Here is a 26,114-nt window from a genome sequence, read left to right as displayed (position 1 = left end):
GGAGACTCTTGCATTTACCCCGAGAGTAAAGCTGAATGCCATTTTCAGTTGAATTTCGGTGACATCCCACCACCCTCAACCCCATCTCTCTTTGCTATGTATGTATGTGCAGTGCATTGCATACATCTCGAGGATGCCGATTTGATTGTGTCAAGGATTGTGTTTAGAGCCATGCAACCGAAACGTCTCAAAACCAAGATGTTTAATGACAATTTCAAGAGGTATTCAACTGAGCTTTTCGTCTCTTTGCTTCTCAACATCAAATATTTGTAAGGGTACTTACCATTTGTAGTGTAGATATATAGAATCAATATCTCCAGGGGAATGTTGCTTATCTCAAATTCCTTCTCTATAAAGAGCTTTGAGGCAAACTATACATAAAATGTTCCTTTGACCCAAAATTACAAAGAGGAGTAACGTACACATTACGTTGTGCTTACACTTGACTCAATAAATTAGCAATCACAAACGCAATAATTTGAATTATTCATAATGGCTTAGGACCCTTGGAAGAACTCATTCAGGGAGCCCGGAGAGAGCCTTATATGTTTTGAAGTTTTATTGAAAATCTTGTAGATTGATTTAGATTTATCAGATTTTTTTTGAATTCTGTAAGTTATGGACTAGAATTTCTTCGTGTATTTGTGTTCTGGAGCCTTAGGCCTAGAATTATTCAAGAAAAATTAAGATTCTGGCATTTATTGGTCCAGAATTGATAATCAAAAATTTTTATAATCGGGAAATTCAGACCTAGACTTCACCAGAAAGTTTTTTCATGAGTATTAGATACTGTGTATTTCTGAATTTCAGATCTAGAATTTTATTAGGGGTACTTAACTCTCTCGCGTTTTTTAGGTCATACGTAGACCCAAATATGAAACATTTTATTTTCCCAATTTTTTATGAATGCAATTGTTTTTCCTAGTTAGAAATACATGAAATTCACGCAGAAGAATTCAAAGAAGATATTATGCCTGAAAAATGTCCTTTGAAAGGATTTATAGAATAAATACTTTGATAAAAGAGCGCATGTTTCAATGTTTTCAAGTTTCACGTTAGACGCGAAAGGGTTAAGTTATGGGAATTTCATAAAAAAAAATCTTAGAATTTCAGTCCCTGAAATTTTCAATAAATAAATTATTTCGAATTTTCAGAGCTAGAATTTTGCCAGAAATATTTTATTCCTGGATATTCAGGGAATGAATTTAATTATAATTTTTGATTTCGAAACTTCATAGACATTCCCAGAAATATTCTATTCTGAAGTTCACTAAATACCAGATTTTTATCAAAAATAGTTACAATTCAAGAGATTCAGGATTAGAACTTAATCAGAAATCTTTGAATCGTTGAATTTCAAAGTGAGAATTTGATTAGAATATTAAACTTTCTCAAACAGTAAGGTTAGAATTTCATCCGAAGTACATTTCTGAGACCCAGAATTTTATCATAAATTTATTATTCTGGAATATCTAGCCTAGAATCTTACAAGAAATATTTTTATTCCTGCATTTTGGATCCAGAACTTTGCAAGAAATATTTTGAAAGTACAGAGAAAACATTAAATCAAAAATTTTTCTATAGTCCAAATTTTAAAGTCCGGAATTTGACTAGAAATATTTTTTCAGTCATTCAGGATCAGAATTTCATCAGTCCGTAATTTCAGGCAAAGAACTTATCTATTTCTTAACTTTATTCTCTGAATTTCATTATGTTCTTCGCATAAATGAGCAACCTGTCGACAATGTAACGAAGAAGAAACTTTAATGCAATTTCCCAAGTGCACCGCAATTTTATGAAACTTGAGATTATGCTAACAATATTATATAGCTTGTTTATAATATTTACCTATTTATATAAAGGTAGAAGCGGTGTATGTACCATGACTCCCTATAAATTCATTGACTCTGTGGCTTTGGCACAAATCCTCTCTCTCTCTCTGATTTTCGCGATGTCTGTACCGAGGGAAACATGAAGAGCATGGAGAGAAGCCACAAGAATTGAGGCAAACTAAAATGGAAACACATGATTAAGATTGTGTTCAGTTGCGGAGTGCTGCTATTGGAGGGATTATGCAGATATGGAGAGGTTCTTGGGGTGGAAAATGATGAATTAAATTAATTTAGACTGGATGCATTATTGAACATACTGCCGGAGCTGTGAGATAGGCAGAACAACATTCGACTCAAGTGGTTAAGGATTTCGTATTAATTTTCCCTCAAGCTCCCTCCTTTCATACCCAACTACACAGGCGCTACCTCCCACCCACCCCAACCCTTAGTCACACAGCTATGATGTATGGAAATGATATGGGAGAAAATGGTGGGGTTAAGAAACATAAATTCTTAATGAGACTTTAAGGGTAACCCTCGATATTATGTGGCAATTACATAGTATCTCATTTTCCATGTGCCCAGAGACATTCCAACAAGAATAAGACAACTTCCACATGGAGATTATCCATAGAGAGGGGTTATGGTTCGCTTCGCACTATGAGATTTGCCTATATGTCTTTCCAATTGATTTTAATTAAATTTTCTTAAGCTTAAGAATGAATGCGGGAGGAAAGGAATTTGAGAATGTATTTTATTTCTTTCTCAGTTCATCATCATTTGCCTAGAACTCATTAACAATTAATGTTACAGAGATCGTAAAATCTATAAAAGGAGATTTTGAGTTAAAATCGGATAAAGAGCAAATTTGCATACTTTTGTGTGCAATTTTTAGTCTTTTTACCTTTTTTTTCCTTCCAAATTAAAGAATATTTTATCTTGTTAATTTTTAATGATTTTAAAGGGAAGAAGAACCTTTAAAGAATTTTCTCTGTATTTTCTTGTGTCTCATCGAGCTTTGTTTCGTCCAAAGGAAAATCAATATTTCAAACCCTTCACACAATGCTGCATCCACCTCGTACTTTTTATCCTTCTTTTTTTTGGCCAGGAATTTCCTCTTGAACCACAAGACAGAAAAATATTGGTCAATGATTGAAATCTTCCGTTGTGCAAGAGCGGTGGCGAGTGAAATGGGTTTCTCCAATGATCAACTTGATGCGATTCCACTTGGACGATGAAGGAAACGTGCACCACCACACTTTGGCAGTGAGCCAGGAAACTAACACTTTTTGGACTTATGTGTACAAAAGCATAAAATAAAATTGGAAAGCATGAGAAGTATTGAGAAGATATTGTTTTCGTTTTTTCTTTTCTCTTGCAACTGAGCGGGAAGAAGGGAAAACTTTGTTGGACCAATTCACAACTTTGCAGTTATGTATTGGGGAAAAGTGGGAAACGAACTTCGGGGGGATATTTCGCGAAATGGAAGAAATTGCTTTTTCCACCCCCACCCCCCCCCCCAAAACATTTTCGGTGGGAAAAGCAAAAATTTTCCCTACAGCCCCATACTTCTTGTGCGCCCTCCGTGAAAATTCCAATAGATTCTATCAAAACTTTCTTCAGCATAAAATGTAGGTATATTGTCGTTGAATTTTCCGATTTACTGTGCATCGATTTGGAAAATGGAACACCGTGAAATGAATATTCGATTAAGAAAAAAATTAAACGGACGTATTTTTTTTTGTTGTGAATAAATCGAAAAATTGCTGGAAAGTTTAGATTTGTTGTTTTTTCTCTTGATTGGATCTGCTTAGGTTCAATATTTATAAGATATTTTTATGTTGATTTATTAATAATAAACTTTTTTTTTAATATTTCAAATATTCTTGGCAAGTTGGATTAATAAATTCAAAGAAAGCGTAAAGAATCTTTTAACATTTTCCCACACAGCATCCAGCCACAGGTTCTTTGTGATAAATTTAGCTTCCTGTTTTCATTTCCAAGAAGCTCTTGACGGCTCAAAAAAAAATTCTTTCAGCTTCATCAACTATATGTACGGTTGGAGAAATTGATACTGAATTTTGATATCATTGTTTTGATTCATCAACGTCTCACAGCAACATGCGGGAGGGTTTTCCGCGAAAACCACCCCAAGGGATCATTTTATTTTTGCAAAAAGTTTTCCTTTATATGGCGTAATATAAGTAGTACAGGAGAGAAGGACTTGTGATTTACTGACACCCCACTGTGTGCAATATGACAGGTTGAAGTGGAACACAAAGAAGGAATCAATGGAGATTGGCGGATTTCCTACACTTCACTCACTTTTCTTCCCTTCGCCCTTCTCGCTCCACGTGGCAGGAGATGGGAAAATGGGGAAAGTTGAAAAATGAAAATCCACCCTTTTCTATATCTCCTCAGCAACGTGTATTAAGTGGTGGCCTGGTATCATATCTATCTTCATGCTTCGGTGCTTTTCAATTTCCAAAAAGAGGTCCAAATGCGTAGAATATTAGGCGGAATTCACTACTCAGTCGGGCTTAAAATTTAAAGTCGGTTTTTAAGTCAGGCTTAATGTTTTAAGTTTAAGTTTTAATGTTTTAAGTTTTTTAAGTCTGTCTTAAAATTTTTGTAATATAAAATAAAATAAAAATAAAATAAATTATAATAAAAGTCCGTTTCAGTCCTTTTCTTTAATGGGGTCATTTTTAGTTAATTCTACTGCGCTATGAAGTCTAGAACTTCATTATAATATTTTTATTTTTATTTTTTTTATTAATTTATTTTTATTTTAATAATTTTTTTATTTTATTTTATTTTGTTTTATAAAAATTTTAATACCGACTTAAAATTTTTAAGTCAGACTTAAAAAATTGAACTAAAACCTTAAGACCGACTTAAAAATCGACCTAAAATTTTAAGCCTGTGAGTAGTGAATTCCACCCATTGTGAAGGATTTTTCCTCATTTTTTGTAAAAGATTTTTTATGAAAAGAAGATTTTTTTACGATAATTTTTAAATAAATTTCTTTCAAAGAAAAATTTAGTTATTTTATGATTTTTGAGAGAAGAGAACTAAAGAAAAAATTACAAATCTTGAGCTTCTTTGTAGCATAAAATCTGTAAAAGCTTTAGCAGGCATTACAGGTATCGTGTAAGAAGGGTAGTTTTGTGATTAAAACTTTCTCTAAACTACCTTAACCACGGAATTGGATAAATCTCCTAATGGCAACGATCTTTCTTTTTGAGAAAAAAAAGTAAAATCCTCCCAACGTCCCACTCTCGTTATGGCAGGAGAAGAGAATTGCTATAATGAATCCTACACCGTGAATTTTTCATGTGGAAATAAAAAGATGTGCCATTGGGAAGGTTACCTACATATGTAGTGAAAATTTGCCGCAAAAGAAATTATCATGGCAGTTCAACAAGTAGTTTTTCCTCTAAAAGTTCTTTTTTTTTAGTCTTGCACCTTCAGCATGTGAAAGTTTTCCCCATTTCCGCTGGGTGAAAAATGTACTTCATTGCTGAAACGCTAAGTACACTACTAAAATGTCTAAGTTGAGAGCAATAATTTCCTGAAATGAAAGCAACTCTCACAGCATACATGGGGGGGAGGCCAGCACTCAAGCGTATCACCTTTTTTTCTTCTTTCGCAAATTTCATTAAGAGAAAATGTGTTTCGTTTCTGCAAAACATTCTTGTATTGCTGTAACGCACAAATGAGTAATTCATACTGGACTTTTTTCCCACTCACCCCCACGATGAAGCTCTTTCACCCCGTCGGAGTGAGTACAAAAGCCCCTTCCATACGCGAGATGGTTTTTGTGCTCAAATACAAAAGTTTTTGCTATATGCCCATTTCTGGGTGGGTTTACAAAAGAAGACGAAACCCCCATGAGAAGGAGCACAGACTAACTTTTTCTTCGTCTCCTTTCACAGCGCGAGATGAGCTTTCCTCTTCTTTTTTTTTTTTGATGCCCCCTTTGCTGGAGGGAGTTTGGGGCAAGCGTGACTTAATTTTGCAACTTTATTGATTGAATTGTTGAGAGTCCCTTTTAGTCGCAAATGAAGAATGATCTCACAACCCCAATGGAATGTCGAGAGTCTTTCGCTCTCCATACTCCTCATTCCCTTCCCACCCTTTCAAACAGCCCCTGTATATATAGTTAGGTTTCGTACAAAAGTATCTCTGCCTCAATTGATACAGCGAAACTGTAATTTATCACTTTGTAGAAGTATTTCAGCTGCTCAACGAGGGGTACTCCGCCACTCATTGCTATTCCCATTGCATGCAAAAAGCAATGCGACAGACATTTTGTTAAAAGTTATTTTTCAGTTTAAATTGAGATTCAATACGAGGTTTTTCACTCAAGAGTTTTCCTTACTAATCAAATGAAAATTCTCTGCTTTTCCTAACTTTATCTGACGTTTGATTGTGTTTGGATTTCTTTTTTTTTTGTAACATTTCTGGAATTTTTATGTTGAAGATGTTGAATTATTTAAATTTTCAAAAAGGATGAGGGAAATGTTATGCTAATTGGAATTATGATTAATTATTTTTTTAAATACTTTTATAAAATTTCTTTTTTTTTCTGAAAACAGAAAAGTGAAGGATATTGGGAGAAATTCAATAGTCAGACGGTTTTGATTTCTTAAGAGAACTCAAAATTTTCTAAATTTTCTTTAAGAAAAAATTAAAAAATTCTTAAGTTTTCTTAAGCAAAAATAAAGAGTTCTTAAGTATATTTGAGATTTTTATAGATTTTTTTTTCATTTTCTAAAGATTACTTATGTGTCCTTAAGATAAACTCAAGATTTTTTAAGAATTCTTAGACAAAAGTTAAGATTTTTTTCTTAAGTCAGGCTGAATCAAGCTAAAAGAATAGTTTTCAATGCCCGAAGATGATCAAGAGAAATCTTTGAAAAATATCCAATTTAGCTCAATTCAGTTTTATTTAAAAAATCTAAACTTTCATTCAAGAATACTTAAAAAATATTGAGTTTTTCTTAACAAAACTTAAAAAAATCTTAAGAAATTAAAACTAAAATCTTTAAAAATCCTAAAATTCACAATTTTTGCTAGAGCTCGATGTAGCCTGACATAAGAAATTATAACTTTCGTTTAAGAAGACTTAAGAAATTCTTTAAAAAAAATTTAAAATCTTAAGAAATCTTAAATTTTGCATAAGAAAACTTAGAGCTAACTTAGGACTGTCTGACTAGTGAATTTCATCCGTCTCTATATTAAAAATTAACTCTTTAGTTGAGTTTTGAGGATGATTTGTCCATTAAAAACATCAATCAAGGATCAATGGATCAGACTAAACAAACTCCCTACAATTTTTTCATCAGTGCTTCCGATGATGCTTTATGCCTTTTTCAGTACCTATGTAGTAGCTGGAATTTTATTTGAAGGAATTAAAAAAATCATTCTTTTCCATTTCATAGTTTATTAAATCAGCGTAATAATGATCCAAATCAGGGTTAAAAAAGGCAAAAATAAATATAATAAAATGTCACAATCTTTTCAATTTAATACACTAACACACTGAAACTTCTTCATCAAAATCTACTAAACCGTATTACCCTCTGCAATCACATCAATGTATATTTCATGTACAAGAAAAATAAATAAAATTCCAAAGAAGGAGCTTTGGGAAGAAAAATATAAATTCATACCATTTTAAGTTGGGATGCCTTCTTGCTCATTCTTCCAGCATCAGTGGATCTCTCTGCGAGATTTGTGAGTTTGAAATTTTGAAGAATTCCATGGGAAATGCGATGAATTCTTGCAGAAAAATCATACGCTCCGGGAGAGATGGTGGAATATAAAATTTTTGCTGATACGAATCAATAAATATTGTACAATTGCTTCCATATCTCGATTGGCTTCCACATTTCTTATTTTTATTTACTCTCGCGTCACTGATTATGGTTCTATTCGCATCATGAAACTTGCTGACATTGCTCGATAAGCCAAGATTGAAAAGGGTGGGTTCCTCCATCGAATATCATTCACTCCAAAATGGTACAAAAACAATGTATTGGACGCTCCTTTTGACCGACAATAAGTTCTTCCATAGCTAAATAGGGTTGGGGATTATATAGCATTTTCTCTGTTGGACTTTTTAACCATTCACTGTGTCAAATCTTTTACAACACCCACGAGTATCCATTTGGGAGCTTTTTTCCTTCCATATATGCGGAAGTTTTACATCCATGGGTGGTGCACACACACACCCAATCGGTGGGTGGTGAAAAGAAATTCAACAGAGATTTGTCATAAAAAATTCAGAGGATTTATTTGTACATGAGGGATGATCAGATTGGGTCGTAAAATGAGAATAATAGAATGTTTCCCGCACATATCCCCACACCCGCCCGAAGCTCCGGAGAAATGCATTGAATGCGATAATATGAATAAATAATCTACACGAAAGTGTTTCCTCTTCATTCATCCATTCTCATGATTCTCTTCCACCCGAGGATTTTCACATAAATTTCACGGAAAAAGCTCATTTTTGCGTTTAATATTGAAATTCATTGAAATCACTTGGGTGCTGTGAGATAAAATATTCATGAAAGATATGAAAAAACTTCTCTGAATAGGATGAGATTTTTATTCGAAAGTTTTATCAGATTTTGGAATGTATATAGTGAGGGAAAAATCTTTAAGAACCCATCTTCAAAATTTTATGCGAAACATTATTCAAAGGAAATACTTAAAAGTTGAGAATATTAACAATAGAAAATTATTTTCTGGTTTTTCTTCATTTGATTTTCATTCACGCTAAAAAGAATTCGTTTGAATCGAATTTGCTGAGATTAAATTTTTGAGCTTTTAATGATTTTATTAAGATTTATTTATTTAATAAATTATTTTTTGAATTTTTTTTTACTTTTCTCTCCGTGAAAATGCCCCAACGTTTGTTGCCCTCGATAGCCCCCACTAACAACAAGCAAATCGATTATTTGTACCTATGTTGAATTTTTAAGCAAAGGAATTACTTATAAAAATCATAAAAATGCTAAACATAGAGATGAAAAAGAAACTATTTAATCAAACCTAGATAACTTACCCCCCTATATTTTCCTATTTATCAGGGATGAATTCAGTTTTAATTCCGGCTTAGTTGTTTTCTTAAACCAGGCTAAAGTTTTAAGATTAGACTTTCAGAATTTAGTCTTAGACCTCGCGCTTAATAGGTTATAAAAATCATCCTAAAACCTGATCAGTTTTGATTAAGTCTAATTTTAAAATTTAAGCTCAACCTTAAAGAAAGTCCTATCTCAGGTCTAGCCTAAAAAACTTTAGGTTTTGCTTAAAAATCTTAGACGTAGCTAAAAAAAAAATTAAGATTAACTTAAAAGGATAAGACTTACAAAGTTAGTCCTAACTTTAAAAAATGAAGTCTGATTTAAGAAGCTGTAAACCTAGTATAAGAAATTTAAGCCGCAATTTAGTATTGAATTTTACCCACAATTTTATCAGAAATTATAAATTCAAGCACTTCAGCTTTAGATTTAAGCTTTAATGCTATAAATTACCTCGGTTGTAGGGAAAAAAGCTCAACGACCTTCATCATAGCAATTGAGTTATGTGTGTAGAATGATCAATCAATAAAATATGAATAAGGACCCTCTTGTGCTGTCCTCGTGCCCGTGGATAAGGCACGCTGAAATGGCCATATCACCAAAAGGGCCAGCGTATGATTTATGATATCTCTGAGCTGTGACGTTTTCCGGATATTTATTTGTAGGCTCGCCCCAGAATGTTGAGCTGGAAAAAAAACGAGCCGGACGGTGGAAAAATAATGGAGTCATCTAATGAGAACAAGAGAAGCCCGGGGTTTGGCCGCATTCCTCCTGGGTGTGGGTCACTGTGAGAAATGTACTTTGCTTTGGCAATTCCTTAAATAGCCTTTCTTCCTATCTTGCTATCTGTAATTGTAAATCTCTTTCAAGCTACCACCAGCACACCTGAGGGGTTATTGTAGGTTATTGCAGTGCATCGATGGATTCGCCTGTTAATGGAAAACAATGTTTCCCATCAATGTTCACGTTGGCGGGGGCTCTAGGCGGGGAAGGGGGTGGTGTAGTTAGTGGATAGGAAAATGCACGCGTCTTGCTTATAAATCTCCATCACGGAGAGGATGGTCATAATTGCCAATGGGGAACTATATATGGTGTGCATTACTTGTTGCGCAAAATGATCAAACTCCTGGCGAATGTTCTCTACGTGTTTACGAGAATGTTCTTACATAATGATTTTCGCACCCACTGCAACCCACTCGAACATCCATTGTGACCTAATTAGTTAGGAGTGTACGTATGAAGAAAATTGCGGTCTATAGAATCCAATATAAATGGAATAATAATTTGCTTCTCATGTGAAATTTATGGGTGTTACTGTATAACTAGCAATTAAGGGTAGCAAAACTATCGTTTAATAATTTTCACCAAATTTATGGGGAACCATTAAAATGCCAAAAAGCCCCCATTTTGGGGTCTGAAGAAACATCAAAATGGATTGCAAAGGAAACAAACGATAATTATGCCAGAAAGGATAAAATATCGAAGATCTCAATTGATTCTTTATCTTATTGATTTCTCAATCTACCTGTGTTTAATATCAATTTTAACATCAAGAGAGATAAATAATTTATTAATCTTTCCTAAAGATTCTTTGAAAGCTCTAAGGTGAACATTGTTGAGAATACTGCAGTACATGAACTTTAATAATCCTAAATGTGCTAAATAATTCACATAACTCATTTCTGTTGGCATTGTGATTCTCTTAAAAATTAAATTCATCGAATGAAATTTTTTAAGGAATTTTTAATAAATTCGATAAGGAAGAGTTTTCTTTCAAAGGACCTTATTCGTTTTATTTAAGGATAATCTTTCATTCAAGAAAACCATCAGGATATGTGTTATAGGGTGTCAAAAAGTGAATAAAAAATTTCCAAACCGATTTTCCATTTACCACTCGGCTTAGCTGAGGAAAGCCTATATTATTTTAGCTAAAAATGGAAAAAAATTACGTCACTGTGAGTATTTTTAGAAAAATCCTAATTAGATTACAGTTAGTCCCAATAGAAATACTTGGCGTTGGCCACGAAGTGGAACACCAACTAAATAGGAAGATTGAACAAAACCATTTTCTAAATTTTCTTTGTTTTTTTTTTTGTAGATTATTTCAGTTTCATTTTTTTTTTCAATTTTAAATTTAATATGACGGTTTTTTCTAAACGTAACTGTCAATTTCAATCATTTTTAAAAGAAATGAATAGTCAAGCATATTATACAAAGAATAAAAATAAATAAATAAGTTAGTACTATCTAAAAAATATTTTTTTGAAGTTTATCATTAGACACGACTAATATCAGAAATGGGTTATGCACCGACTATTTCCATGAGTAGTAAAGATTTTCCTTGAGAGAAATGAATAATCTAACTTAAATAAAAAAATAATATTTTAATAAAAAAACTAATCCCATGTGACGGTAAACTAATTTCAGTATCTTTTAATGAAAATTTTCCCTTTTAAAATAAATTTCGCAGCTAAACTCACCTCCTAAAATGAATTTAAAACCCAGATGACCATCCACATGGAACTGTGGCGGTTTTCTATGGCCTGACCAATGAAGTCATTGCCAATAAATTTTCTCCCCCTCGGCACCATAAAGCAGAGAACAAAAAAAATAGAGAGAAGTGACCCAAAAGAGGAAGTTGGAGTTTCTGCAAGACAAAAGTTTTCTCATTCCATCGTGTTGAACAAGAAAAAAGCTTATTGTATTCACACATATAAGTTTCACTGCTTCGCTAAAAATCCATTTTGCTTCCTGGTGAGTACTCCTCTTGTTCACAAAAGTCATAAGCACAAACCACACGACCCACACGACACATTTTACCTTCCCATTCGATAAGTTTCCTTTTTTGGGGGGATGTAGCTGAAAATATTCGCAAGATGTTTGTGTGTGAATTTTTCTTTATGTGTTAGATACTTTTCCGGAGCTTTTATTATACATACATATGTATGTAGGTAGTAGGTGCTTTCTTGTTGCTGATGCTACCGTAAAAATGGGAAGGCGGACGCCCTTAGCAATTGACCAAAGTGACAAGTCCATGGGAAGTATTAGAGCGTGAAATTGATTTCTAGGGAATACTCTGGGACACACGATGATATATAAAAGGGAGTTTGGATAATTTATTTCGATTTTACTAACCACTCTCTCCTCTCTCGGGGGCGGCGGCTGCCAAACGACCACTTGGTGTGACAATTTTGGGGAGTTATTCACCATAAAAAGGACCTCGCTCCGTGTGTGAGCAAAGTCGCTCAACCTCAGTTTGTGCTTCTGTGGGAAACAATTTTACTGGCACACGGTGTGTATTTAGTAGCGTCATTTTAGGTGAAAACCACCTCCTCAAAGTCAAACAATCCCTGGAGCAACAAACATTGCCCTTGATTGAGCATCTGGTTGAGGCAAATGATGGTTTATTTGTTAAATAAATACACCGTGCAACTACCGCCAAGTGACTTTGCCAGCGACTTGTTCCGCCTCTTTGTCCAAACTCACTCCTTTTGCTTCCTCTCTTTACTCATCAAAATATATAGATACACTGGAAGGGACTTTAAAGAAACTTTTCGCTGAAAGATCATTAATTTTGAGGCATAATTTCATTGAGTTTAGATATATTTCCCTCGTATGAAAAATTGATGAGTAACTTTCAGGTGAAAATCAATTAATTATTCAAAATAAATTTCGGGGAGTTTTCGCACTTTCCTCAGGTATAAATTCATAGAAAAATAAGCCTTATATAAGGCTTGAATGGATGAAGACTTTATTCAAGAAATCAATTTTAATTCCTATTATCTTTTACACAATCAAAACATCTGAAGAATCAGTCAAAAATCTCCTAAGCGAAATAAGAATCAAATAAAAAACGTTCAATTCAACCCACCAAAATTAAACTTCAAATCTCAAGTTCACCCGCCACTCAGAATCAGCACAAATCGACGCCCTGTGCTACATAGAAGTGAGAAAATTAAGGCTCAGCAAAAAAATATACTCGCAATGGCGCCTTTTTTGCCACCACATTGAAAATAACTGCCACTCCAGAGGTGTCGAGGAGTGTAGAAAGTTTTTTTTTTCGGGGGAGAAATCCATCAATGAATAGGGTGTGTAGGGGTGTGTAGGGCCAAGGGTAGGGGTTAACAAGTTACAGGGTATGTGTGAAGTTCTTTTTTTTTGGGTTTTTTTAGCATTGAATTTGAGAGATTTTTTTGCAAATAAAGAATGAAGAGTTTCTGCTGTAAATTACAATTAAATAGGGGAGAATGGTATAATTGTAGGGATAAAAATCATGCGAAAGTTCAAACAAAGCTTTCAGCTTCTAAAAATCTTAGTTTAGCAATTTTTGGCAGTTATATTTCAAAATAAAATTGAAATTCAAGAAATTTTTTTTTTAATTTCATATACACTACCCTCAAAAAGTTTCCGGGCAAGCAAAAATGGGGTATTTTTGAAGGCAAATTTCAAGTGGCTATATCTCCGACTGTGCTCAACCGATTTTCAAAAATTTATTAGTTTTGGAAAGGTACATTTCTCATCTTTCCAAAACTGGCAAATTTTTGTAAATCGGTCAACCCGTTATTTCTTGGCAGCAATTTTGGTAAAGCTAGGTAAAAGCGTTTTTTCACGATTTCACAAATTTTGGAAAGGTGAGAAATGTACCTTTCCAAAACTAATAAATTTTTGAATCTAGAAAAAGCGAATCATATCTAAACAATGACGTCATAATATATTTTTTATTAAAAAACATTAGTTGTGGTCTTAAAAAAAACTATAAAGATATAATTTAAAAAAATATAAATTTCTTTAATTGTTTCAAAGAAATTTTCTTTCCCTTTACGATTTTTTCAAAGATAAAATTCATTTTCCGGGCTTTTCTTAAATATTTTCATGATTAACTACACCCCTATCTCTCCTACTTATTTTTAAAAATGTAACAAGATAAATAAAATTCTATAAAGGTATAATTCTTTTTGAATTGATCAAAGTAGGTATCTCAAAAAAAAAATTGCAAAATATTCAAAAAAAATTTAATAAAAGAATTTTCTTTCACGTAAAATTCGAATAAAAAACCACCCCCTTGTGCTTTCTTTGAGCGCGAATATTTGTGGCACGGGCACCACTCTTTGTATGTAATACACTTGAAAATGAATGTGCGTACAATCTGCGGGTAAATCGGAAAATATTTGGCATGCCTATCCAATGAATTTCCCGTGCGAGAGAATTGGGAAAGGTCGATCGATTCCCCATTCTCAAAAGCGACGCAATTATACTTGAGCCCCCCTCGACTGACGCGAGGGGTGGTAGAAGTTATGCCTGCGGGGCGACGATTGTAATTCTGTCGCGTAATGATGTTCCATCCAGGCGCCGCATGTATGGGAGAGCTCTGCAGCATTTCTTAAGGGTGTTTGGAAAATTTCCCATTATCGTTTTCCCGTGTGCACACGGCCGCAATTTTGGGCCGTGTTGCCGAACTTTCAACCCCTAACACTTACGGGTGGCACCGCTCCCGGGTGAACACACATTCAAATTTATTAACTTTTGATTGTTTTCCGAAAGTTTGAGACAGATTTGCGGTGGAAATTGTGGCTTTCCGTTATTGCACAACAATATATATAGTGTAACGTGGGGGTGGAGGGTGTGGTGGGATTTTTCCCACGCATGGAACGACCGCTCTGTGTGGGGCTCTACTAAATGATGGAGAGAAGTTTTTAGCACCAAGCTGGTGCTTCTGGGAAAAGTTTTCAATAACTCAGGAAAATATTTTTAAGTTAATTATTTACGAACAATTAAATCTCTCATTAAAGAAAAATCAATGAAAAAGGAATTAGGCGCCATGAAAGGCATTTTTCCAGTTTATTTTGAAATTAAATTAAAGAAAAATGTTTAATTCTTTAAATTAATTTATTATTCAGGGAAAAATCAAAGCTTTGAAGCTTCTTTTTTAAAAATAAATTTTTTTTCTAAAATTTTCCAGGAAAATATTAATAGGATCCTAAAAGGACAATTGAAGAGGTCTAATCCACCTACCTTCATCAAGCCCCTAATCCAGGACTCTTCATCATTTTCTCTGCTTAAAATAATTTTCATTCCAACGAATTTTCAACCCCAATTTAGGCTCCAATTGAACTTGAATATCAATATCAAATAATTTATTGGAAAATTTCCCAAAAATATAGGAAAACCCCTGAAAGAGAAAATGCGGAAGCTTAGCCAAAATGATGGCAAGCAGATGCCAAGCTGGATTTTAGGGTCAGTTAGAAGCACCTGAACCTCATCTCCACGTGTCCAGGTTACCCAGGTTTGTAGTGTGGTGCAAAAGAGATTTCGGCGTGATTGAAATGATTTATATAAATCGGAAAAGAGCTTTCCTCCCCGTTCACGGGAGCACATTCATCAAGACGACAGGTTTCTCAGACATTTTATCCTAAATGGGAAATTTGTCATCCCCTTATTTGGGGGGATCTCGTTTTGGGGAAGGATGTACAGGAATTTAAACAGTGCAGATTACAGATAACACTTCCACACTGTAATGCGGATCTCACATATGCGGGGAGGGGGTGTGGAAAGAGAAGGGTGGTGTAATTGGAAAGAAAATGAACACACGTGCTATGTAGTTTTCTACAGGGTTTGGGCAAAGGGGTTAGGCAAGGGGTTGGGTTAGAGCAAAGGCAGCGGTGGGTGGGAAAATGGTTTGAAATATCAAAAGCTCCTGTACTCGGAAAATGCTTCACGAGCGTGTTAATGACATTGGAATTCACATCCTTCCCGATTTGGATGTTGGAGAAATCGAATAGCATCGCATCCCATTACTTGTTTATTGTTGTATGAACACCGAAAACCTTCTAGTCTCCTCATTTTAAAGTACCCCCAGCAAAAGGTTTTCCTGATGGGGAAATTCAAGGAGACACGGTGAGAAAATTCACTGAAATAAAATCATTTCTAGGAATTGGAGAAACGTAATGTTATACACAGAAGAACAGGAGCAAAAGGTTGCTCTTAGAGAATGGTGTACTTTCCCTCATGATTATGGGACTCATATTGAAATAATGGTGAGGTTGCCTTTAGTTTATCATAGTCGTCATGAGAGGAGAAACGGCTTAATTTAGTTCCTCATTTTCTGAATCATTCTCTATATCGCTTTTTCAAGAACAACCGCTCATTGCTTTGCTTTTTCCCAGAGACTCCTCATATGCTCTCACCTACCACAGGGGTCTGCTATATGTTTTTTGGTAAAAGTTTTAGGTTTTTCTATGTATTTTGCGAAAATAGGATTAAATGATTCCTGAGCATATGCTTAAATGACACCCCGGACACCCCTAAAGATTGAACGAACAAGACTTACACAAAAAAATTAAATTAAATAGAATGATTCACTTGGAAGACGAAACTGGTCAATTTGGCCAATTTCAGCCTTAAAATCTTATCCATTAAAAACCTTTCTGCCTTTTAATCATTTATTTTTATGATTATCGGAAAATAATTGCAGTAAGGGTCAAAATAACAGATGAGGAAACGCATGACATTCTTTGGGGCGTATACACCAATAGATGGTCGGAAAATGGAACAGAGGTCCCATGTATGAAATATTATAAAGAATATCCCTTTACAATAGCCCTCACCAAAAACACAAAAAATCTGTGAAAATTATTAAAAATCAAGGCATTGTGGTTAGTTTTAGAATCATAAGAGTGTTTAGCCTATCCAGTATTGTTTGTAGCTCTGATGCTTAGAAGAGGACATTGCGGTGGTTGAAATCCATGCGGCAGGGGGTCATCTATGATGATAAATTGAAAATGATATTGCTGTGCTGTCGTACAATGTTGAGATTGATCCAGTGAGTAGACACAAAAAAAAAAGAAAATGAAAATGCCCCCCATCATTGTCATCAACGTAACATTGCCGATGACTGTGTTTCGCAAGTTTATGGCGATATATTCAGTTTAGCTAAGGGGATGCTGGATGGTTCGTTGGACACGTACATGATTGAATTTTTTCGGATATCCGTACATTGGGTTTGTATATACGTACAGTACATATATGTGGTGCATGGAGAGGGTGGATTTTGTGGAGACAAAAGAAGTGTTGGACGATAATAAGTAGACGATTAGGTCATGTGTCATAAAATGGGCAAAGACGACAGGGGGAGTATGTTGTGCTGCATCGTATCGTGCGGATTACATAAAACACACCACCCAAAGCTTCGTGTATATCCGCAATTGTTCATTGCTCATACAATCGGGACGACGTATATCGCATTACTTTTATAGATAGGGGAGCTTTTATGATCCACCCACCTCCGTCCGTGGGGGAGATTGGACATTGCTGAGGAGGAACGGCGAATTAGTGCTTATGGTATATAGGAGAAAGATATTCTCTGCATCACCTACAATCGTGCTTTTATTTACTCTTCATTCATTTCTCGCCCATTCAGGAGGTGTTTGCCATGTCAGATTGATGGAAAAGAACGATGTGTGGAGGCAAGCATTTTTGTCAGTCGTCGTTGGGAATATAATGCAATAAAAGAGGGTGTTGTGCGGAAAATTGGTGAAGAAAATCACTCCCTTTCCGTATGTGAGACACGAGTTTCCTTTGCTCAGACGAACTTCCACCCCTCGCAATGTCCCCAAAAATGTTTGACAGAAACTTGTAATCCTTCGCACATAAGACATCAAGATAAATGGTTATTAATCTTCTTCTCTGCCATCATCACGGAGGAACGCAAAGTCTCACTGATTGAAGGGCACAACAGGACTCATACGTACACAGGACAATGACAGTCCTTCAGATTTTTTTTCTTCCATCATCCCCAACATATCAGACAGAAGAATATGCTCGTTATCGTACACTTTCACATACAACTACAAAACTTTCATCATAACATACAACATGGTCCTTCCAAAAGCTCCCCAAAAGTACTTATCTACACCACGTAGAGGCACCCAAATTGATTTTAGGTCATGTATCATAATTACCGCATATACCACACATTTACTTTGCTCTCTCTCAGACACGAAATGCCCTCGAATTCAACTTGTTCCCCATCCAAACGCTAAAATTGAACACTGCGTTCAAGTTATGTATATATGTAGGTATGTACAAGGATATGGAGCTTTTAAAGTTTCATATCCCACTTCAAATATACATTGCCCATGTTTTGCCAATCGAACTTAACCTTTCCATATAAGCTGATTTGTTCAGGGCATGAGAGTCTGATTAAATAAACTCTCACAGAGAATTTCTGGAGGTTTTAGAAGGGTCCACTAAAGGAACGTTTCAACTATTCCCGCAAATGCATCAAACTTACTCATGTAGGTTTACTTAAGCAAAGAGGAGCACTTCATTTCTCTCTCTCTCTCCCTCTCTCTTTTAAAATATAATCCAAAACGAAAGGGTTGTAGAATGTAGATAAAATATTGTGTTTGAACCTGGCGTGAGGTAATTTTCTTTGGGTTTCCGGTCGTCGCCAGGGGTAGAGATTCTCGTCCAAATGAAAGACGTACTTCCCAAAGCTTTCAACCCCTATCCGGGCCTTCTTCAGTGGTCGTAACAGATTCTTTGGACACGTCTAACGTCACTGACTTTTACATTACTATAGAACATCGCGAGGGAGATCTTTGATTCTATGGGGGTGGTTTTTCCTCGGTTTTAAATGAATTTTCCTACTTTTCTTGTACAATTTGTGTTTGTGGGAGCGAGAGCGAAGGGTAAGCGGTACAGCTGGACTAGAGCGACACTTGGCCGAGAGAACTTGAAGTGTACAGACAAGTGTAGAGAAGCAGAGTGAAATATATAAAGATAGAAGAGAAGTTAAGAAAACGTAAGTAGTTTTAATTACCACAAATGGCGACGAGGATTAATCACCCTCGTTGGAAAAGGAAAAGTGCATGGAAAATGAGTTTTTTTCATTAAGAGAAAATTTGAAATTTTGCATTGAGTAAAATTCCAATATGGCTGCTGATCATACGGGTTTTTTTTTCTTGCTTTTATATGTCCCTTTATCGCTGTTTTTGAGATCTATTATTAATAAAAAGTGAAGCTCATAATTATCATATAAAAATTGAATAACGGAACTATCAGCATAGGAGAGTGTCTTTAGATTAATGTTGTAATATGTTGTATCTCAGAGAGAATTTAATTTGAGATAAAAGTTTTTTTCGCTCTCTTTTCATCCGAGAGAATTTTGTTGAAACTGGTTTTGATGAAACAAAGAAGATTTGATAAAGCGATAAAGCGAATTACATTGCAATTTAAATGGTGATAAACCATGGGAAGTATCTGATTTGTTTTATATGAGAATTAATTTGGAATATGTTGATGAAAATGATTTGATTTTGCTCTACAATAGAAAAGCTATTGTAGGATGGTCTTTGAGACCTGGAATAAAAATGATTAGAGAATTGCGCTACAATAGAAAAGCTATTGTAGGAGGGTCGGTTAGACCTGGATTTGATTTTATGCGCTACAATATCGATGGTATTGTAGGATGGTTTTTTTTTCTCTTTTTCTTTTGTTGAAGAGATAAAAAGAACCTGGATAAGACTGATGATATGAAATTGAAGATTTTATGTGGCATAATATTTTGTCTAATATTTTGCATGTGAATTGATTGATAGCGTCATGATGAGAGAGAGAGTTGTGATTGAATTGAGAGAAATGTCTCGGATTTCTTATAGATACGGAGAGAAACGATACCTGATTGTGAGAATGGAGAGGTTTTACAACCTGCCACCATTCAAATGTGCTACCCTATCGGCGAGTGAGGGTAGACGGAAATGGCTACAATGGAAGAGAGGATTTTTGCACATTGCGAATATTTCTAAAGAAACAAATAAAACAAATCTGAAGTCCCTGCTTTTGTCTCAAGGAGGGTTGGAATTGCAAGATGTTTTTTACAGCATCCCGGGGGCGGATGTAGAAGAAGATGTGGGTGAAGATGAGGATGAAGTAGTTGATCCATACAAGGTTGCACTTGAGAAGTTGGACGCATATTTTGCTCCCAAGCGCCATGAATCTTATGAAAGATTTGATTTTTGGGCATTGAAGCCTGAGGTTGATGAGCCATTTGAAAAATTCGTCCTGCGTGTCCAGCAACATGCCTCGAAATGCCAATTTGGGAGAACGGAGCAAGAAGCGAGAGACACAGCAATTATGGACAAGGTGATTCAATTAGCTTCTATAGAGCTGCGAGAAAAATTGCTGGAGAAGAAAAATCCGACAGTGGGTAACATGATCAATCAAGTGAATATTTTTCAAATGATCAAAGCTCAGGCAAAGGAGATGGGTCAACCAGCCACAAAGATTGAGTTGAATACTGAGGTGAATCAGATACAAGCCAAACCTGATAATCCAAAACCCATGACTAATGTGGAATGTTTCCGATGTGGTAGAAAAGGACATTATGCTCGGGATCCCAAATGTCCGGCGAAGGATAAAACCTGCCTCAAGTGTAAGATGCGTGGTCATTTTGCCGTAAAATGCCAACAACAGCAGCGTGGGGTGAAACGATCCAATGATTCACAGGTGACTACCACCCCTCCCGAAAAGAAAAGCAAGGTAAATGCTGTTGCGACGGACAGTGAGGCAAAACCACTGGAGAGTTTTATCTACAATATCGGAGATGGTGATGAGCGCATTTGGTGTCGAGTTGGAGGAGTTCTCGTTGAGATGTTGATTGACTCAGGGTCTTCACAAAATATTATTGATGAAGCAACGTGGACGTATATGAAGAACAATGATGCGGTTATTCAGGAGGTTGAAGGGGAAGCTCGATCTATTTTGAGAGCATATGCGCAGAATGATCCACTGCAGATTTTGAAGGTTTTTAAGGCTGAGATAGCTATTGCTGAAGGGAATGATAAGTTGTTGAAAACCGCAACGTTCTATGTGATCAAAGGGGGTTCACTTTGTTTGCTTGGGAGATACACAGCCAAGTTGTTGGGGGTGTTGATTTTGGGATTACCCAGCACTCAGGATCATTTCATCGGACAAATGGAAGAGAAGAGAATCACCCCTTTTCCTAAGATGAAAGGGATTAAACTTGTGATTCCAATTGATGATTCAGTTCAACCAGTCACTCAACATGCTCGTCGCCCTCCAATCGCGCTTTTGAAGAAAGTTGAGGAAAAATTGGAGGAATTGGAAAGATCTGATATCATAGAACCGGTGAATGAACACAGCGCTTGGGTTTCACCAATTGTGGTGATCTCAAAGGACAATGGAGATATCCGCCTCTGTGTGGACATGCGACAAGCAAACAAAGCGATTAAGCGTGAAAATCACTTGATGCCCGTGTTGGAAGACTTCTTGCCACGATTGGAGTCAGCGAAAATTTTTTCACGCCTGGACATCAAAAACGCCTTTCATCAAATTGAATTGGACGAAAGCTCTCGCCATATAACGACTTTTATAACCCACAAAGGTATGTTTCGGTATAAACGACTGATGTTCGGAATTTCCTGTGCCCCTGAAATTTTCCAGAAGGTAATGGAGCAAATTTTGTGCGGGTGCCACAATGCTATGAATTATATCGATGATATAATTGTTTTCGGGGTTTCTCTGGAGGATCATGACAAGGCGTTGAATAAAGTATTGGCTACTTTGAAAGAGAATGATGTACTCTTGAATCAATCGAAATGCATATTTCGTGTTTCTCAAATTCAGTTTTTGGGACACGTGCTTTCTGAGAAAGGCATCAGACCGATGGAATCTAAAGTGGAAGCAGTACAAAAGTTTAGGTCACCTGAAACAAAGGAAGAAGTTCGCAGTTTTCTCGGATTGATAACGTATGTTAGTAGATTTCTTCCTGATTGTGCAACGGCCACATTTCCTCTCAGACAATTGATGTGCAGCAGTGACTCCTTTATTTGGAAGGAAATCCATCAGGAAGCATTTGATAAGCTGAAGAACATGATTGGTAATGCACAGATATTGAGTTTCTTTAATGATAATCGCCGCACTCGTTTGGTAGCTGATGCATCTCCAGTGGGGTTGGGAGCAGTTCTGTTGCAATTCGAGGATGACACTGATGATAAACCACTAATCATTGCTTATGCGAGTAAATGTCTCTCCAAAACTGAACGCAAGTACTGCCAAACGGAGAAGGAGGCTCTAGCTCTCGTTTGGTCAGTGGAAAAATTCTACACATACCTCATTGGAAGAAAATTTGAGCTTGTCACTGATCATAAGCCACTGGAATTGATTTTCAAGCCCACCTCTAAGACATGTGCAAGGATTGAGAGATGGTTGCTCAGGCTTCAGTCGTTCCATTTCAAGGTGATCTACAAAAAGGGTTCTACCAATATTGCAGATCCACTCTCACGACTTTCAGTAATGAATGGAAGTACGGAATTCGAGGCTGAAACAGTTTGTATGGTTTTACCTATACTAGAGTCTGCAGCAGTTGATGTCGCTGAGATGGTTGAAGCATCCAAAAATGATCCCGAAATTCAAGCTGTTAAGGAAGCTTTGGAGACCGAAAAGTGGACGAGTGATATGGTGAAGCCATATCAAGCTTTCAGACAAGAGTTTGGAATGATAGGGGAGATATTGGTGAGGGGAACTAAATTTGTAGTTCCTAAATGTTTGAGGACAAGGATGATGGAGCTGGCACATGAAGGGCACCCTGGAGAAACATCAATGAAGAAACGCCTCCGAGAAAGAGTGTGGTGGCCCTCCATGGATGCAGAAATCATCAAGATTGTCAAGAAGTGTGAAGGATGTCGTTTGATTGAAGTGCCAAGCCACCCAGAACCAATGCAGAGGAAGAGGTTGCCAGAAGGACCGTGGATAGATTTGGCAATAGATTTTCTGGGGCCTCTACCGTCGGGGGAACATATTCTCGTTGTAGTAGATTACTACAGCAGGTACAAGGAAATCGAGATTATGCCCCGAATCACCGCCAAAGATACAGTAGCTCGGCTTGACAAAATATTCACCAGGCTCGGCTATCCCCGCACAATCACGTTGGATAACGCTAAACAGTTTGTAAGCGCTGAATTTCACGAATATTGCAAGATCAAGGGAATTGTCCTCAATCACACCATTCCCTATTGGCCTCAGCAAAATGGTGAGGTGGAGAGGCAGAATAGGTCCTTGTTGAAAAGGATAAGGATCAGCCATAGTCTCGACCGAAACTGGAAGAGGGATTTACATGACTATCTGGTTATGTACTACACGACTCCGCACAGTACTACGGGGAAGACCCCAACCGAGCTTCTTTACGGTAAAACTATAAGGAGCAAAATTCCCTCTTTGGGAGATATTGCAACAGCTCCTCCTGTTTCAGACTACAGGGATCGTGATCAATTGTTGAAAGAGAAGGGGAAAGCGTGTGAGGATGAGAAGAGACGAGCAATGGTGTCAGACATAGTAGTTGGGGACAAGGTATTAATGAAGAATTTGCTCCCTGGGAATAAGCTACAAACCCCGTTTGGTCCAACAGAATACATTGTTAAACGGAGGACAGGAGCATCAGTGGTGATTGAGGATTCGGACGGAGTACAATATGAGAGAAATGTATCTCATCTCAAGAAAGTGCAGAAAGATGCAGATGATGCAGATGTTACTCCTGGGAAAGTTCATAATCCTCAACCGGGACCATCTCGACCTCGTAAGAGGAAAACTGAGTTCCAGGGTGGAGTAGTCACCAGGGCAAGGAAGCGTCATGAAGAAAAGGAGAGGTGTGGGAGCGAGAGCGAAGGGTAAGCGGTACAGCTGGACTAGAGCGACACTTGGCCGAGAGAACTTGAAGTGTACAGACAAGTGTAGAGAAGCAGAGTGAAATATATAAAGATAGAAGAGAAGTTAAGAAAACGTAAGTAGTTTTAATTACCACAGTGTTAATTCTCTTTGTTTGGCGGAGAAACCCAAAGAAAAGTAGATAAAATACTGATAAAGCAAATTCTTAATGCAAGATTTCAATTTAGAAAGAATAAAACATTTTGTTCAGAGCTTTCTTTCTGACACAGCTTTTATGTACAGACCAAAATGGAAAGTCGTCACATCTAGCTAAAACTTTGTATTAGCATGAATTGGAATCTATACAATCTATTCTAAAAAGAATTTTTGTGTTAGTTGGCCAAATACGACTCATATTCGTAAATCGGTCAAGCCGTTTTAGCAAATAAGGCAGACACAAATCTTTCTTCGAAAACAAATAATGGGCCGTATTCAGCGAACAAAAGAAACCCATGAAATCTTTCAATTTTGTACTGAAATTTCAAGATTTTAATCGAATTTCAAGGGTTTCTTGGTCGCTGAATAAGGCCCAAAAAATCAAAAACGGTTTAACCGATTTTAGTAAAATTGGACTCAAATGAAAGGTATAAAGGATCCCTACAAAAGACTAAAAAAAATTTAAAAATGTCTGCTAGAGGACTTGAAACGAAAACCAAATTTTTCGATTTCTTTTCGATAAAATTCTCGAAAACGACATTGTTGATTTTCTTCTAATTTTGATAAACGAAAAGCTATAATTAAGTCTCTTAACGTTTTTAGATTTTTTTAAAATGTTTTCTTGTATTTCTTAGAAATGTATCAATTTGAAAATTTGGAAATTTTTTTATATAAAATATTATATTCAAAAGCAAAACAGATTATTAAAAAAAAAACGTTTAATAATTCCATAAAATTACAATGAATATCTGACATAAATGCACTTTGCAATGTTAGAATAAAGTTTAGAAAGAGGACAGAATGGGTGGGGAGGGAGAGTGAAAAAAAGTCACCAGAGCGAAATATCCTTTTACCCGAGGAATGGTGAAAGTTTTCGCAGCAGTGTGTATTCAGTGACCCATAAATCAGAACACCAAAAGCAAACTGCAAATAATTTACTTTCAGACTCTCATGTCACATTGGAAAATATATTATGGCTGTGTCTACCAAGAGAGTTTCTTGCGAGAGATGCTTTCACATTGAAACTGTACGTTTAATTTTTCTTGGCACATAGCCCAAAACTTATAAACTTACACAGAACTTGAAATTTTTCAAATTACATGTATAACTTTCAGGGGCGGAGATGGAGGGGGGGGGAGAGGAAGAAAATAAATTCAAAATGTCTTTTTTTCGTCACTTATTTTTAAATTGCGCATAACATTGATATTTATGAAAGAAAGCCGCGGAAAAGCTCAAAAAGCGATGGAAGAGGAAGGAGTTTAGTCATGCGAAGCTTTAGGAAAAGCTTTCTTAAGTTAGAGCCTAATCTTCTATTTTTTTTTAATCTTTTGAAACAAAAAACCTTTAAATTAATTCAAAAAATTTTTTTTTCAATAATAGAAAATAACTAACTCTTCAAAATTAAAATCTTTCGAAAAAAATAATTATTACATCAAAATAAATTTAAAAAAATTCAAATTCAAATAAATGGAACATTTAGCACGGAACATTTTGTATCTCAATTTGTAGCAAATAGTGTGCTGAAATTGTGTGGCAGCTCCTTTTGCAGGAGTACTGTGCATTGAGTTTTGTGCAATAAAACCATATTATTAGAAAACTCCCCCATAAATCCCCATTCTTGTGCACACTTTTCCACAGGCAATGTATAAATTGTCAAGTAAATAAACAGGGTGTTCAGTTTGTCGTGCTGGCAGCAAAGTACTTAGGCGGTCACCACACCTTCTCCTTGGGTATATGTATATACGTATTGCAATATTTATTTTCATTAATGGTAACCTCTCCACGACACCAGGAAATTGTACTTTTGCACTTTGCGAGTGAGAGAGACAGAGAGTTCATTTGGCCAGAAATCTCTTTTGCACACAGTTGGTGGGAGATCTTTGCAATGGATTCTTGAACGAAGAACAAGAAAAAACTCCGCGAACTGCCAGTAAAGTTTGAGGAACATTTTGAATTTTATATCAAGCCACCAGTGAGGAATAAAATTCTAAAAGTGAAATCACATAAAACTTTTATGAATTTCCTGTTTGGTTCTCACGAAAAAAAAATTGCAGAGAGAAATGGAGCACCCGGCGTCTCCACTGCTTCCTCTTTCCTTTTCACCCCCCACACAGTGATTTTGCAGCAGCAGAGTGGAAGTTTATTCGCAAAGAGCAAATCCCCCATTGGGAGACACAGCGATGACCTGAATATGTGGGTCAGGACGGTAAACAATAAGAGTCAGTATGGGATAATCTTTTATTTAGTGAAGAGGCTGCAGTTGCCCCCAAAGATAAATTACTTTTATGGGAAGGGATCACACTCCTGCGGA

At 36.1% G+C, this 26,114-nt stretch overlaps 2 protein-coding genes across 2 annotated transcripts in view; both read left to right on the top strand.

The window, feature by feature from the left end:
• The window catches only part of LOC129792945 (beta-1,3-galactosyltransferase 5), a 1,144,668-nt gene that overhangs the window by 511,870 nt on the left and 606,684 nt on the right, over positions 1-26,114 (top strand). The window lies entirely within an intron of this gene.
• Positions 18,610-23,732, top strand: LOC129792880 (uncharacterized protein K02A2.6-like). The gene has a single exon (XM_055832276.1). The coding sequence runs from the start codon at positions 19,529-19,531 to the stop codon at positions 23,612-23,614; it is 4,086 nt and encodes a 1,361-aa protein (XP_055688251.1). The 5' UTR covers positions 18,610-19,528; the 3' UTR covers positions 23,615-23,732.

This window comes from Lutzomyia longipalpis, chromosome 3 (assembly GCF_024334085.1).
Source record: "Lutzomyia longipalpis isolate SR_M1_2022 chromosome 3, ASM2433408v1".
Lineage (NCBI taxonomy): Eukaryota > Metazoa > Arthropoda > Insecta > Diptera > Psychodidae > Lutzomyia > Lutzomyia longipalpis.
The sequence above is the reverse complement of the archived record's forward strand: the minus strand, read 5'-3'. Positions and strand labels throughout refer to the sequence as shown.

Coding starts and splice junctions, on each gene's coding strand:
- LOC129792880 (XM_055832276.1), top strand. CDS start 19,529: ATGATGAGAGAGAGAGTTGTGATTGAATTGAGAGAAATGTCTCGGATT.